General features: G+C 50.8%; 1 protein-coding gene across 4 annotated transcripts in view; it reads left to right on the top strand.

The window, feature by feature from the left end:
* GRIK4 (glutamate ionotropic receptor kainate type subunit 4) overlaps nt 1-14,873 on the top strand; it is a 230,804-nt gene that overhangs the window by 193,991 nt on the left and 21,940 nt on the right. For all 4 annotated transcript variants that reach the window (XM_069876474.1, XM_069876477.1, XM_069876476.1 and 1 more), the window contains exons 11-12: nt 5,555-5,662; nt 6,897-7,100. In XM_069876474.1, coding sequence (XP_069732575.1) covers nt 5,555-5,662; nt 6,897-7,100 — 312 coding nt within the window. The remainder of the gene's footprint in view (nt 1-5,554; nt 5,663-6,896; nt 7,101-14,873) is intronic.

Below are 14,873 nucleotides of genomic sequence, written 5' to 3'. Positions count from 1 at the left end.
TCACTATGTTCCATGCTGACTTCTCTGGAGGAATCATAGAATCCTAGAAAGGTTTGGGTTGGAAAAGACCTTAAAGATCATCCGATTCCAGCCCCCAAGGTTAGAAAATCAAGCTTTTGCCTGCTAGTCTTGTTAGTATCAGTCTTGCAGTGGTGTCCTTCAGAAGTGGCAAACCTGCGCAGTGTCCCCTGAAGGCTATCCTTCATTTATTTCTTTTATTCCCTTTCCCATCTCAGACACTTCGAATTCCCCCACTTCAGGCCCGTGAAGGCACCGTGTACCCAGGAGCTACTTAACGGTGTCTCCTTCTGGCCAACTCTCTTTCCCATTAGTGCCAACAAGGCTCTCCAAACACGGACATGGGGAGAAATCATAGTGTTTTGCACTCCTTCCTTTTCCTGGAGATGCAGAGGAAGGTGGGGTGATGAGTGCAATCTGTAGGACAGTGCTACTCAGAGCGTATCTGGTGGTGTTGCATTGTTGGTCTCCAGCCTGTTTTAAGACACCTGTATTCAGGGATCCCTTTACCTTATTTTTCTGCTGGGCAACGGGGGTGGTGAGACCTGTGGAGCCTCTGGAGCTTATGGAGAGATCTTGCCATCTCTTCTCTCACTGCCATTCAGGCTTGTGGGGCACTGAGCAGAAGATTTCGTTAAAATCGTAAGCATGAGTGGTATTTTGTCATCTCACACCACGAGGAGAAAGTTAACGTAGCTGTGTCTGAACAGAGGAGATGGAGGTTTGCAGGAGCGAACTGGGAATGCCCCACTTGCATCGCAGTAGCCGCTGGTGATTTCCTGCAGAGATGTGAAACCTTCAAGTGTCACCAATCCAAATAACGGCTTTTGCAAAGCAGTTAATTTGAGGGACCTTGCCGGCTGGTGGGGATGGGGCAGTGTCACACGCAATGGCACTTCCTTGCTCATTCCAAGCTTGAGGCTCTTTGGGTTGGTTCACACTGATGCTGTATGTTTGCTCCCTGCCTACAACAAGGACACAACAAGGCAAACCTCCTGAATCGAGACATTTGCATGGATGAGCAGAGCACTCTCCCTGTGGTGGAGGCAGAGGGGTTGAGTGCAGTGAGGTACAGAGGTGAGAACATCAGGGTCTGCAGTGGGACCACACAGCAACTGGACACGGAGAGACCTTTCTCCATCCATTCCATGGACTGTCGCCTGCTATGAACATGTACGATCCCTCTTGCAAAGCTCCAACGTGCAACCAGGTGGTTGTGTTGCCTTCACCGCTCTTCTGGGAATGATCTGCCATCACTTCAGCTCCCTCGATCATTAGAAACCCTCTTCTAATTTTCAGCCTGTTTATTTCTGGCTGGTTTACATCTATTTATTTTTGTGCCAACGCTATCATTTTAGCTTCAAAAGCTGTGCTACCTCTTTGCTATGGACCTCCTCCACCTGGTGTATTTATACAGACCAATCATATCCAACACTAAAAACTCCCAAGTCCTAAAAAACTCTTAAGTCTTAGTTCAGAGCCTTAACAACAGGATCCTCCCCTCCATGTCCATGTAGAGGGTTTGATTGTTTTCCATCACGTTTTGCAGATGAATATGTTTTCTGGCTTTTTCCAAGGTGCTTTATACGTAGATAGAAATGATTAAAATCACCTTGACATCCATCTTGCAAGAGAGGGAGAGATGTGATGTTCCCAGACATCTTCTGACACAGTGAGCAGCGCGAGGAGTTGATTAGGGGCTTGATCACCCTGGAACCTGGAACCAGGCAGGGTGGGGTGGAAACACCCCAGCACATGGGAGGGTTTGGCTTTGATGCTGTGTTAAAAGCAAGGTCAACCCCACTGCGCTGTCAGAGGAGGAGGCAGACAATTAGTCTCAGCATGCCAGCAGGGGAGGGACGAATTTGAGAACAGTTAGGGCTGTTAAAATTAAAGTTAATCTGTCACTAATCTCTGGTTGTGAGATCTGAGAGAGGAAAAAAAAAAAAATGTGGCGATGCTTATGACTGATGGCTCACTCCGAGAGGCGGTTGCTGCAGATGGGATGTTGTTCAGCAGTCTCAGCAAGAGGCAAGCACCTTTGTGCAGAGGTGAGGAATACAGCCAGGATAAATCCATCCCGTCACACCCATCCAGACCCTGTGCAGGCCAGTTAAAGCTCTGCCTCAAGGGTTCCTCCCTGCATATGAAGTATATGGTAAATCTTCCAGTTTGGGACTGGTGTTCCCAGAGATGAGTCCTGCACTGCAGCATCACCGTGATGCTACAAGCTTGACTGTGGTTAAGCCACAAGAAGCTGTCAGTGGGACAGGATGGCCAAGATCTGCTCCCAGCCTGCTCTGACACTGTGCCTCCATCTCCTTCTTTGTCAGGTGAGGGTAGTAACCTCCTGTGCCTCTTCTGCTGGTGGGCAGCCTCCAAGAGTTAATGCTTCCAATACATTCAGAGGTTCTTGCCATGCCAGGTGGTTTTAGCAAAGCGTTGTTTCTGCTGGAGAAGGGACTGGGCTGGCAGCTCAGAGGAATGATCTCTGTCCTGTTATCCACAGAGTAAACACCCGCTCAGGGACTCAGCTGGCTCTGCCTGCACTTCTGTATCCTGGTGCCTCAACTCCAGCCTCGAATCCTGTGTTCAGTTCTGGGCCCCTCACCATAAGAAAGATGTTGAGGCTCTGGAGCGAGTCCAGAGAAGAGCAACAAAGCTGGTGAGGGGGCTGGAGAACAGGCCTTATGAGGAACGGCTGAGAGAGCTGGGGGTGTTTAGCCTGGAGAAGAGGAGGCTGAGGGGAGACCTCATTGCTCTCTCCAACTCCCTGAAAGGAGGTTGTGGAGAGGAGGGAGCTGGGCTCTTCTCCCAGGTGACAGGGGACAGGACGAGAGGGAATGGCCTCAAGCTCCACCAGGGGAGGTTTAGACTGAACATTAGGATAGAATTTTTCACAGAAAGGGTGATTGGGCACTGTCAGAGGCTGCCCAGGGAGGGGGTTGAGTCCCCTTCCCTGGAGGGGTTTAAGGGTCGGGTGGACGAGGTGCTGAGGGACATGGTTTAGTGATTGATGGGAATGGTTGGACTCGATGATCCAGTGGGTCTCTTCCAACCTGGTGATTTTATGATTCTATGATTCTATGAAGGAGAGCAAGCACGCATGCGACTGCCTTTTGCTTTGCCTGCCTGCTTTCCTTCTACAGAGCCATCGAGTATAAGCTTCCCACTGCTCCTTGTGCCTAGCGATGAGGAGACTGGATTTGGGATTCCTCACAGGTGGATGCTTCCATAACAGCTTGTGAGTCGGAGTCGCTTGGGCTGGATTTGCACCGACAGTCAGGAGAAGAAAGGACGTGGCCCTTTCCTCAGTGTCCAGAGCGATTCAGCCTGCAGCAGTTTCAGGTTGTGTTTGGCTCAGATGCACGAGCTGGGAAGTGACTCTGAAATCCTTGAACCATCAGTCACGCCAGAGGCAAAGCACTGCCAAGAAAAGTAACTGAGTGCATGGAGTAAATCCTGGGGCGGTGTAAATCAGCGTGCTTCCCATTCATTTCTGTGGCAGTGCAGTCGCCTGGCCCGTAGCTCTGTGTCGCCTTCCACCCACCTCTTTGAACATAATAAGATTACTCTTTGGCGGAAGAGAAATCAATTTGTTTCCTACCACCCTGACAACTGTGGCACAGCGAAAGGAGAACCTGCCTTAGACTTTCAGTGCCTGAGATGGATCGTGTCAGCACGAGGGAACTGGGAACAGATTTGATCTGGCACCATGGCTGTGGAGGAGCCATGAAGACACCCCTGCATGCTGGGGCCAACCTCTACCTCTTGTTGCCCAAAGAAATCAAGGGTGCCTCATCCCTGGAGGTGTTCAAGGCCAGGTTGGATGAGGCTTTGTGCACCCTGATGCAGTGGGAGATGTCCCTGCCCATGGCAGGGGGGTTGGAACTGGATGAGCTTTAAGGTTCTTCCACATCCCAAACCATTCTATGACCCTGAGGGTCACAGCAGTGCTCCCTTCTGTGGCATCAGAGGGCTTTGGCTGTGGCCAGCAATCCAGCATGCAGAGAGCTGGGATTGATGGGAGCAGACAGGCTTTGCGGGAGAAAAAGGAAAGAAAAGGGGTCTCGGAAGGAGCTGGCCTTCCTGGTCTATCCATGAGAAAAATCAGAGACTCTTTTAGGAAGCATAAGAAAGTAAAAACCTAATTTGCATGCTCTGAACAAGCTGCTGGAGGTGCTGATCTCTCTGCCCAGTGCTCTGAGGGAGGGAGATTAGGCTCTTGAAGTTAAAATTAGGTTTTGTTGAATATTCCTCCCCCTGGCTGAAGGCAGCGGCTGGTTGCCTTGCGTCACAGCTGAGTCACGATGTCCTCCCAAGTGCTAGGAGAGACTTGTCCCCACCACCGGTGATGGGAATTAGGACTGCAGCAGTGACACTGATGCTTGGATGGGTGAATTAGGCTGTCCATGGAGCTCTTGGCTGTGATGAGCCTGAATCAAAGGGTTTGGAGGTACTTAATCCCAGTGGCTGGCATCCTTTATAACTGATAGAGGATATGAGTCATGGTGCAGCACCGCTGAGAGTGTAGTTTCATGTTACCACCTGCTGCCAAGGTGGAGCTGCTGGTCAGGGCTGGAAAGCGTCTGCACATGTCCGTGCTGCTGCTCCAGTGATTGCAAGGGAAGATGCGATGCTCCCTGTGAAGTGGCTTTTACCTCCGAGGAACTCTTTCAGCTGAAAACCATTCCCCCTCGTCCCATCCCTGCCCTTTCTGATCCAGAGCCCCTCCCCAGCTTTCCTGGAACCCCTTTCAGTACTGGAAGCTGCTCTAAAGTCTCTCTGGAGTCTTCTCCAAGCTGAACAAGCCCAACTCTCACAACCTCTCCTTGTATGGGAGGTGCTCCAGCCCCTGGATCATCTTCATGAAGCACTTTGGTGGCCTGTCCCATGTAGAATCATAGAATCACCAGGTTGGAAAAGACCCATCGGATCATTGAGTCCAACCATTCCTATCAAATACTAGGAGTTGGCCTTCAGAGAGCTGAGGATGTGGAGGGGTCTGTCAAAATCCACCAATTTGAGAGCAACAACCAAGTCTTCAGCCTGTATCCATCACCTAGCTGCCGTGTCTTAGTGTGAGGGATGGCAGAGGCTCCCAGCCGCACCGTGCTGGGTGGGACAAGCTTGCAGATTTCGCTGCGTAGGGGCTGCTTGGTGAGATGGACCTGTCCTGGTGGCACCTGGGGACAAAGCAGAAGGTTGCTTGGTCATCACAAGCCTTGGGTACCTGTGCATGGCACAGATCCTTCCTGGTGCAGGGCTGCAGAGAGGATGCATGGGAAGGCAGCCCCTCTTGTGAGCAGGGACAGGTTTTTGGTGCTGTCATGTAGGTGCGTGTGTGCTGGAGCCATGAACCAGCGGGTTTATCTCTTGGCCATCCCGGTGTGGGAGTGCATTGTAAGGTTAATGGAGCGTTTGTAAACACCTCTTCCAGGGCCAGCTCGATGGGCATCAGACACTGGAGCCATATGGTGGGTGCATACGGTAATTTGCCCTGTAAATTCTCTTACTGTATCATTTATCTCTCCAGATTGGCCACTGGCACGTTTCGGAAGGACTCAGCATGGACAACAGGATCTTCTCCTCCAACATATCAGACAGTCTGTTCAACACCACGCTCATTGTCACCACCATCCTGGTAAGTGAGGGGGTCACCTACAGTTCCCATTAGCTCTTCGCCAGTCCAACACTTAGGGGTGTCAATCAGCTAGGATATGATTTCCCCTTCCTACCCTCCTCAGCCCCCAGCATGCAGCATCGCACACTGATTTCATAAAGAACAGACGACCGAGTCCCTAATTACAGCACTGAGGACAATTCATGACAGTGTAATTAAACTCAAGTTGATGTTTCATATGGAAATGATATTTGATGAGTTCAGAAGCAGCTGGGGAGAGGGCTGGGACCGGGATAAGTTGCCATTTTGCATTCAACTCTGAATGATGTTCTTGTTTTGCGTACAGCTGGTAAGTTGGAAGGGGCAGTTGTCCCTTCTACCCATGAAATTACTGAAATTGGCCAAGATGGGTACACCTTTTATGAACCAAGACTTCACCTCTACATGCTCCACTGTCCTTACTCAACAAATTCCCCTTCCAGGTGCTGCCTGCCCTGTGATTTTGTGCAGTATCTCTGCTCCTTCCTTAAAGACACTCAAAATCCTGAACAACTCTGGGCTCTATGGCCTCATGTCCTACAAAGCTTGTTGAAAAGGGGGACAAACTGGACAAGCGTCTCTGTACCAAGAGAGGCTGAGTTCTGTATGTCTTGCTGTAAGTCAGAACAGTCACTGGAGTTGGAAACAGCCCCCAGAGCAGGATACCTTAGCTCTGCTTCATTTTCTAAACTGGGATTTACCCTCTGCACCTCATAAAATCATTAAGGTTGGAAAAGAGCTCTGAGCTCATCCAGTCCAACCATCAACATGACCCCCCTGTGCCTGCTAAACCGTGTCCCGAAGTGCCACAGCCGCATATTCTTTGAACCTCTCCAGGGATGGTGACTCCACCACTGCCCTGGGAAGCCTCTTCCAAAGCTTCACCACTGTTTCAATAAAGAATTTTTTCCTAATATCGAATCTGAACCTCCCGTGGTGCAACTTGAGGCCGTCTCTGATAGAGCAGAGGTCAATAAATAGCAGTGTAGACACAGCTCTGCTGACTTTACATCACTTTGGGTTTCCAAGTGGCCAAATCAGCTTTCCATATCTCTCATATCCTGATTGAGAGGGATATATTGACACGGGAGGTTGGCTCATCAGAGCCTCTGCCATTCCGATGCTGCCAGGGAGCCCTCTCTGCCCCGTGCCCTGCGCCGTACTGGTGGGATGTCTCGGTTAAGATGGGAATGACAGCTGCCCAGTTTCAATGCAGGAAAACCCTTACTTAATGCTGAAGTGGAACCATCAGGAGCTGGAAGGCAACGACCGCTACGAGGGCTTCTGCGTGGACATGCTGAAGGAGCTGGCAGAGATCCTGCGTTTCAACTATAAGATCCACCTCGTTGGCGATGGTGTGTATGGAGTCCCTGAGGCAAACGGCACGTGGACAGGGATGGTCGGGGAGCTGATTGCTCGGGTAAGTGAATTAGCTGCTCTTTTTAACTGTGCTCTGGTGGGACTTGGCAATGAAAAGCCCTGGTGCTTTATGAAGTGCTCCAGGATTATAAGGATGGATGGGGTTTTTAGGCCATTTGTGAGACTTTGACCAAAGCATCTCTATTTAATGTGTTCTCCCAACGGCAAATGCATTTTTTGTGTCAATGTGACAGTGTGCAAAGTAGTTGGCGGGAGAGTCGGAGCCTCTGAGTGCTCTCAGGGATGTTTGCTTTGTTGGAAGAGAGCCCTGGACTCCAGAGTCTGTGAGGAAGATCTTGATAAAGAATGGATTTTTTTTCCCCTTTGGAAAAATGAATGAGAAATTGAAACAGAAAAAAACACAGGCTCTGGCAGGAGCCAGTAGGAGTTGATCTCACAAACCCACACTGTTTGAGAGGGAAGAAAGGAAGGATCACGTTTCTGCTTAGAAAAGTTTTGGCAGGGTCTTTTCAACTACTTGACTTTGAGAATTATTTCTGAAGAGGACCAGCTTTTGTTTGCTTGAAGTGCGTGGATCAAGAACTTTGCATGGCACTGCTTCAGCGTGTCACTGCACAGCAACAAGACTGGAAGCCAAATGCTTGTGGAGTGGAGATTATAGAATCATAGAGTGGTTTGGGATGGAAGGGACCTTAAAGCCCATCCAGTCCCACCCCCTGCCAGGGGCAGGGACACCTCCCACTGGATCAGGGGCTCCAAGCCCCATCCAACCTGGCCTTGAACCCCTCCAGGGATGGGGCAGCCACCCCTGCTCTGGGCAACCTGGGCCAGGGCCTCCCCACCCTCACAGGAAAAGCTCTGAGGTCTTCCCGGACCCTTCTCTTCTCCAGGCTGAATAACCCCAACTCTCTCAGCCTGTCCTCATACAGGAGATGCTCCAGCCCTTGGATCATCTCCGTGGCCTCCTCTGGACTTGCTGCAACTGATCCATGTCCTTCCTGCGCTGAGGACTCCAGAAGCAAATGCAGGGCTCCAGATGAGGTCTCATGAGTGGGGCAGAGGAGCATAATCCCCTCCCTTGCCCTGCTGGTTGCTCTGCTTCTGATGTTTGACAGCTCTTGTGTGTACATGTGTGCTCACTCAGCCTGGATACCCCTCCCTGCTCTTTGTTTTCCCCCACAGCTGAAGGTAGTGAAGGGTTTAGAGGGGAAGATGTATGAAGTGTGGTTTAAGTTCAGCCTGGAGAAGAGGAGACTGAGAGGAGACTTCATCATGCTCTGCAGCTTCCTCACACAGGGAGGAGAATGAGTAGGCGCTGATTTCTTCTCTCTTGACTTGAGGGAATGGCATGAAGATGCACCAGGGGAGGATTAAGTTTGATATTAGGTGAAGATTCTTCACCCAGAAGGTGCTGGAGCACTGGAACAGCTCCCAGGGAAGCAGTCACAGCCTGACAATATTCCAGAAGCATTTGGCCAACGTCTTCAGCCCCACGGTGTGAATGTTGGGGTGTCCTGTGCAGGAACAGGAGCTGGACTCAATGATCCTTGTGGGTCCCTTCCAACTCGGGACAGTCTATGATTCTATGACAGAACATGCTATGGACTGGAGGTCCCTCCTGAGCTAGTGTCCTGTCTCCTGAGTCGCCCTTCCCCAGCAGAGCGAGAGCTCTCGATGCCAGCTGAGATCGCACCTCCGTCTGCTTCTTCTAAAGAGCTTTCTGTATGGCTGTTTGCAAATGCTCTGGGCTATTGGCATAGTTCTTATACATCTCTCTCTGTACATATACATGCACACACACACACAATTACAGTTCCACAACATTCCTTTCGGGAGGCGAGAAGGAAGGTGCAGAGAGCAGCGTGTGATCTACACAAACAAAGGAAGAGAACAGCTATCAAATTTTTAGCCTACTAACCCTGGCGGTGCCTCTCCATTAAATAGGAGCTTCGGGAGGGTTGATTCTCTGCAGTGATGTGTTTTAACTTCATCTGCACATAGAAACCATTTGTTTCTTTGGCAGCTCAAGCCTTATTTAGGAGGATTTTTATTCTACTTCAGCAGGGCAGCGCTGGCAAAGCCTGTGTGAGGCTGAATCAAAAACCGGAGAAGTGAGAGAGCTTTATCTGTGTTGTTCTTTCTAGTCCTGTTAAAATCTTCTAATGGTTTCAGCGAGTTTTTGATCAGTCCCTGGGACCGGCACTTTGGGTCTGGTCAGCCAGGGTAGATCTGTTTGGGTGCTGGCTGTGGTGTTTATTCAGGGCTGCTTGGGATGTTGCTTTCACCATCATAGAATCATAGAATCACCAGGTTGGACAAGACCCACCGGATCATTGAGTCCAACCTTTCCTATCAAACACTAAACCATGTCCCTCAGCACCTCACCCACCCGTCCCTTAAACATCTCCAGGGAAGGTGACTCAACCCCCTCCCTGGGCAGCCTGTTCCAGGGCCCAATGACCCTTCCCATGAAAAGCTTTTTCCTAATGTCCAGCCTAAACCTCATCCACAGCATTCCCTTTCCTTCCTTGACAATTAGCCCCAGGGAGATTCACCCATGGTGCAGCCCCTTGTCCATCACCAGTCCCACTTCAGGATCACTCAAAGTGCAAGAGGTAGCAGATCCCAAGTGGATTCATCCTTGGTGCAGCTTTTTGTCCATCACCAATCCCACTTCAGGACTACTCGAAGCACAAGAGCCAGCAGATCCCAACAGGATTCATCCAAGCTTTCAGCCCCTTTTTCATCTCCTATTCCACTTCAGGACCGTGTGAAGCAGAAGAGCCAGCAGATCCTGTGCTGGGCACATGTTCCTCTTCCAGTGGAGTTATTCTTTGGGTGCTTTTCTTCATACAGCCAGAAAGAGCATTAATTGGAACACAAACCCATCACAGGAGTCAAACCTCCCCAAACCTCCCCAAAATCAAAGTTCTGCACTCATCGCTCTGTTTAGAGCTTTATTATTGAAGGAAAGGGATTCCTTCTTGATCCTGCTCAGTAGTCAGACAGTGAGATTTTCCTCTCGTGCACTTAGTGTGCGGGGCCAGAAGGTCAGAAAATCATCCAGTCCGTGTAACACTTTTCCAACATGTTTTTTGTCTCTAATTCCCCCGTGGCACTGAGTCCTGAATCTCCTCAGAGCAACTATAGGCTATACAGGAAAAGTGTTTTGTTTTATTGCTTCTAAATTAACCGGCTATTGATTTATTCTTAAGCACTGAGAATTCTATTACAGCTAATTGTGCCTCGTGATATGACTGAGAAGGATGCTGTATAAACATAAATGTGTTGTTGACCCAAATTCATCAGTACATATCTTATCGACTAATTAATTGCTGAGGGAGAGGGGGACTGGGGTGGCTTGGGGGATTAGTGGCAGAGCAGCAGAGACCCCTATGTCTGGGTTGTCATCTTATCACAAGAAACCCATGAGTTTCATGAGCAGCCGATGGAGATTTGGCTTGGGAGGAACCACTTGGAAGCACTCGAGCTCGTTCTTTAGTGAAAGATGTCACAAACTCAGAACACACCGAGCTAATTGGTCCCTCTGTGCACACGGGGCAGGGAGGCTGAACCCCCTGCTTGCTCCTCGAGTGAACAGGGTATTAAAGCCACTCTGGCCACTTCCCCCAGTAGCCCTGCTGGTCCTGGCACAGACACCAGCAGTCTCCAGTAGTTTGGCTGACACCATCCACGTGTGCTCTCCATAATGAGCAAACAAGGAGGGACAGCAAATCTTCCTGTCTTCTGTTTTTTGGCGTCGGAGCCTTAGGGGACAATAGGGCTGGAAGAATTACCTCTCGCTCCTTCCCGCTGCAGTGCAGTCTCTGGCCCAGAGTCCCTGCCGGTTGCCTGGTGTTCCCTTTATCTCCCTCTCCTGCACATCCTCGAGCCGAAATGAATTTGCTAGTCTTATACAAGCCAATGAATATATTTTCAGGGCAACATGACAGCTTTCTCCTTTTTCCACCGCGCCTGCGTTTGCTGTCTTGGTAGCGGAGTGCGGTGATGGCTGCTCGGTGCCTGCGCGTCCCTTGGCGCTCGCCTCCCGTGCTCCTCCCAGAGGAGATGGGCTGGTGTCTGAGAGCTTCCTCAGCAACAGTTCCTGCATTTACCCATCTTGGGAATGCCCCAGGAGGATAAAGCTGAGCTAACAAGAGATGGTGTAGCTTGGTTTTGCCAGGAAGCTTTGCTGGCAGGAATCTGACGCTGCAGTTTTGCTCTAAGACCTCTGAGAAACTTCCCTCTGATGCAGCCGGGAAGTGGCCCAAGTGGCCTCTTCTCCCAAGTGACAGGGGACAGGATGAGAGGGAATGGCCTCAAGCTCCAGCACGAGAGGTTTAGAATGGACATTAGGAAAAAAATTTTCATGGAAAGGGTCATTGGGCACTGGCAGAGGCTGCCCAGGGAGGGTGTTGAGTCACCTTCCCTGGAGGGGTTTAAGGGACGGGTGGACGAGGTGCTGAGGGACATGGGTTAGTGATTGATGGGAATGATTGGACTCGATGATCCGGTGGGTCTTTTCCAACCTGGTGATTCTATGGTTCTAAATGCCCCTTCTGGCTGGGTTAAAGTGCTAGGTGATGGTCTCCTCTGCAAAGCACCCACCCAGGTGCAGGGGACAGGGAGGACAATGCAGCCCCAGCAGGAGTACCCTCCATGCAGACTGGTTTTGTGTGTTTTGTGCAGCATCTGTCAGCTGCCTAGGCTTTGCTTGGCACTTTTAATTAACCTCTCTTATTTGGTGATGGTAACACAGAAGGTCCAGTGGTGTTCCCCGGGTGTTTGAGTATTTCAAAGTGTATTAGGTCCTGCAGAAGGCACACAGTGAGCAGAGGGTGACTGGGGACAGCCAGCTCCTGCTCTTCCTTTCTGCATGGAATCATTTGGAGGAGCAGGATGTTGTGGATAACGCTTGGCCTTTGGGGTCAGTGGTTTGAAGCTGTCTGGGATCAGTGATGATCAAAGCTCTTTTTAAAGCAAGGGAGATGGAGTGTCCAGCACATGGAAGGATCTGGCCTTAGGAGCAGCAAGACCAAGAACTGAAATGTCTTTAAACCTTTGAGGTGATGTTTTTTTTCCAGCTTCTTTGCAGGTGTCCAGGTGGTGCTTTACAAATTCAACTGCTGCAGAGATGGGGAATGGCAGGAAGGGGTAAGGAGGGAGGAGGTGTTTCAAAATCAGGCAGAGTCCTGCTCTCCACTCAGCTGTGGGTGTTGGTGTTTGGCGAGAAAAGCTGTGCGTGGGTGAGGGGAGGGAGGGGGAGTCTGTTTGCAAGCTATCAAGCTGGCAAGTGTGACACAGGGGGGCTTGGAAGGTGGGGAGTGAGGGGGAGTGGGGAAGCGAGGCCGCGTGGGTTGTTGAGCAAATGCAGCGAGGGGATGGGCAGCGAGGTTTGCATCACGCTGCTGATCGTGCCAGAATCACACACAAGATGCTGAGTGTGGTGTGAGCTGGTTGGGTATCACTCGGGTCCCCATTCCTGCTGCCTCACCTTAACTGGCTTTTCCATGGGCGTGGTGAAAACACGTGGCACAGATTTTTTAACTCTCACGCCTAGACAAAGTGCAGGGGAAGAAACAGGGGTGAAGCTGGGGTTGTTTAGCCTGGAGAAAGAGGAGGCTGAGGGGAGACCTCATTGCTCTCTCCAACTCCCTGAAAGGAGGTTGTGGAGAGGAGGGAGCTGGGCTCTTCTCCCAAGTGACAGGGGACAGGACAAGAGGGAATGGCCTCAAGCTCCGCCAGGGGAGGTTCAGGCTGGACATTAGGAAAAAAATTGTCACAGAAAGGGTCATCGGGCACTGTCAGAGGCTGCCCAGGGAGGGGGTTGAGTCCCCTTCCCTGGAGGTGTTTAAGGGTCGGGTGGATGAGGTGCTGAGGGACATGGTTTAGTGTTTGATGGGAATAGTTGGACTCGATGATCTGGTGGGTCTTTTCCAACCTGGTGATTCTATGATTCTATGATCTGCACTGATTGCTGGTCATCCCATCGCTAACTGGCTGCAGCCTCCAGTGCTTGCAGGCTGTCATTTTTCTTATGGTAGAATTCATGCACGTCCTTAAAGAAAAAAAACACAAACACCAGTTTTGAGTGACCCTCATCTGGCCCTGGTTTTAAATGCAAGAATATGCATCTGAGTGCACAATGTGGCTGCTGCTCGCTCCAGCGGGAGGAGCTGCACAACCCAAAATAGCTCCTGTCAGGTCAGATGGGCAGCTGGAGCAGAAGCAATTAGTACATTGATCCGGCACCCGAGCTGCACCGGCTGTGCTGTGGGACAGATCTGCAGATGCAGAGAGATTGACCTGTCGTTGCCACAGTGGTTCCAGAGCTGCTGCCTGGGTGGGCAGGGTGCAACCAAACTGCTGCTTATTTCCAAGGTGCAAAGAACATAAGAGGTTGGAGGCAACCTCTGGAGATCATCCAGCCCAGCTCCCCATGCAAAGCAAGGTCACCTCCAGCTGGGTGCTCAGTACCACGTTCCCTTCGAGTTTCCAGTGAGGCAAGTGTTGGTGCTGATGGGTCTGCAATGGGGAGAATGAGTGGTGGTCGGGTGGGTCCTGAAGGTTAAACACTGACTTGAGCTTTCTACGAGGTCCTCCAAGTGCAGGAGCAGGGTAAGAATTAGTGTTCCATGACCTTGGCTGTGGTGTTAGTGCTCTATGGGCAGCGTGGGTGAGAAGGGTGCTCTCATATGCACCCAGGGGATGTAGCATCCTAGATGCTCTTCAAGTCAGGGACTTACAGTCCTGGAAGAAACCCCAGCCTTGTGCTCACAAAGCTGTCTGTCCTTCAGGCTTGTTTTCTGGGGTTTGACAACGAGACAGCCCAAAGCCTTGAACCAGCTGGACTTCCTCACTGTGTTTTGTTTCCATAGCTTGACAGGAGGTTGTGAATCGAAGCAGGGCTGGACTCCAGGCCAGTCCCCAGTGCCACCGGAGGCTTTGGCATCCCTCTCTGCCCAGGCTGAGGGTTGACGTCAGGCCCCATTCATCACCATTAGCGCCAAGATGAGCCTTGTCAGCATCCGCAGCGAGGAGGCGGCCGCCTCCTCCGGACTGGCAGTCCCTGCAATTTGCTTCTTAAGGCTGCTTAATTGTTGTTCCTCCTCAGGAGCCCGGCTCAGCCCCCGTGTTTAACATCCTTTCCAGTGGCAGCCTGAGCCTGTCTCTGAGACAGGTTAATGCCAGGTATGGTGGTGGTAGCTCAAGCTTTTATCTCAGACACCAGCCCACCTGAGCTTCGTCTCGTCTAGTGAGAGTTTGGCCTTGTTTAAGCAGCGTTTTGTTAAAGAAGCATCTACCTGCACTCACAAAGTGCTCTGGGTCTTTTCTTAAGCCTATTACTCACTGACGTTTATAGCTGCAACTGTGCTGGAAGGATGAAAATCGAAGAGTTTGCCCCCTCTTCCCCCCATCCTTTGCCTCCCGTTTTCCCTTTTCCCAGGGTTCGACTGCAGACAGAGTGCAGGAAACACAAAGCAAAATCCATTTCTTCCCCCGGTGTGTTGTTAAGCCTCTAAAACATCAACTCCTACCCCTGCTCAGGTGGGGAGAGCATTGGGTTTGCAGAGCTCCTCTGTAACTAAGCTACGCTGACCTCGGTGAATCACAGGGAAGTTTTGTGAGCATCAGGAAACAAAGTTGAAAGCATGAAATGGGTGATATTCAGGCAGAGAACACGTGGCATGACATGCCCAGATCAAAGTTTATTGCTGTCGGAGATCAGCTCTTAACTTGCATGATTTCTGAGCCTGCAGAGAGAGTCTTTGATGGAGCAGAGCCCCAGCTAAAGCCACGAGGAGCTGGTCTG

Source organism: Phaenicophaeus curvirostris, chromosome 25 (assembly GCF_032191515.1).
Source record: "Phaenicophaeus curvirostris isolate KB17595 chromosome 25, BPBGC_Pcur_1.0, whole genome shotgun sequence".
NCBI lineage: Eukaryota > Metazoa > Chordata > Aves > Cuculiformes > Cuculidae > Phaenicophaeus > Phaenicophaeus curvirostris.
Note: the sequence above shows the minus strand (reverse complement) of the source record. Positions and strands in the feature narration are given on the sequence as shown.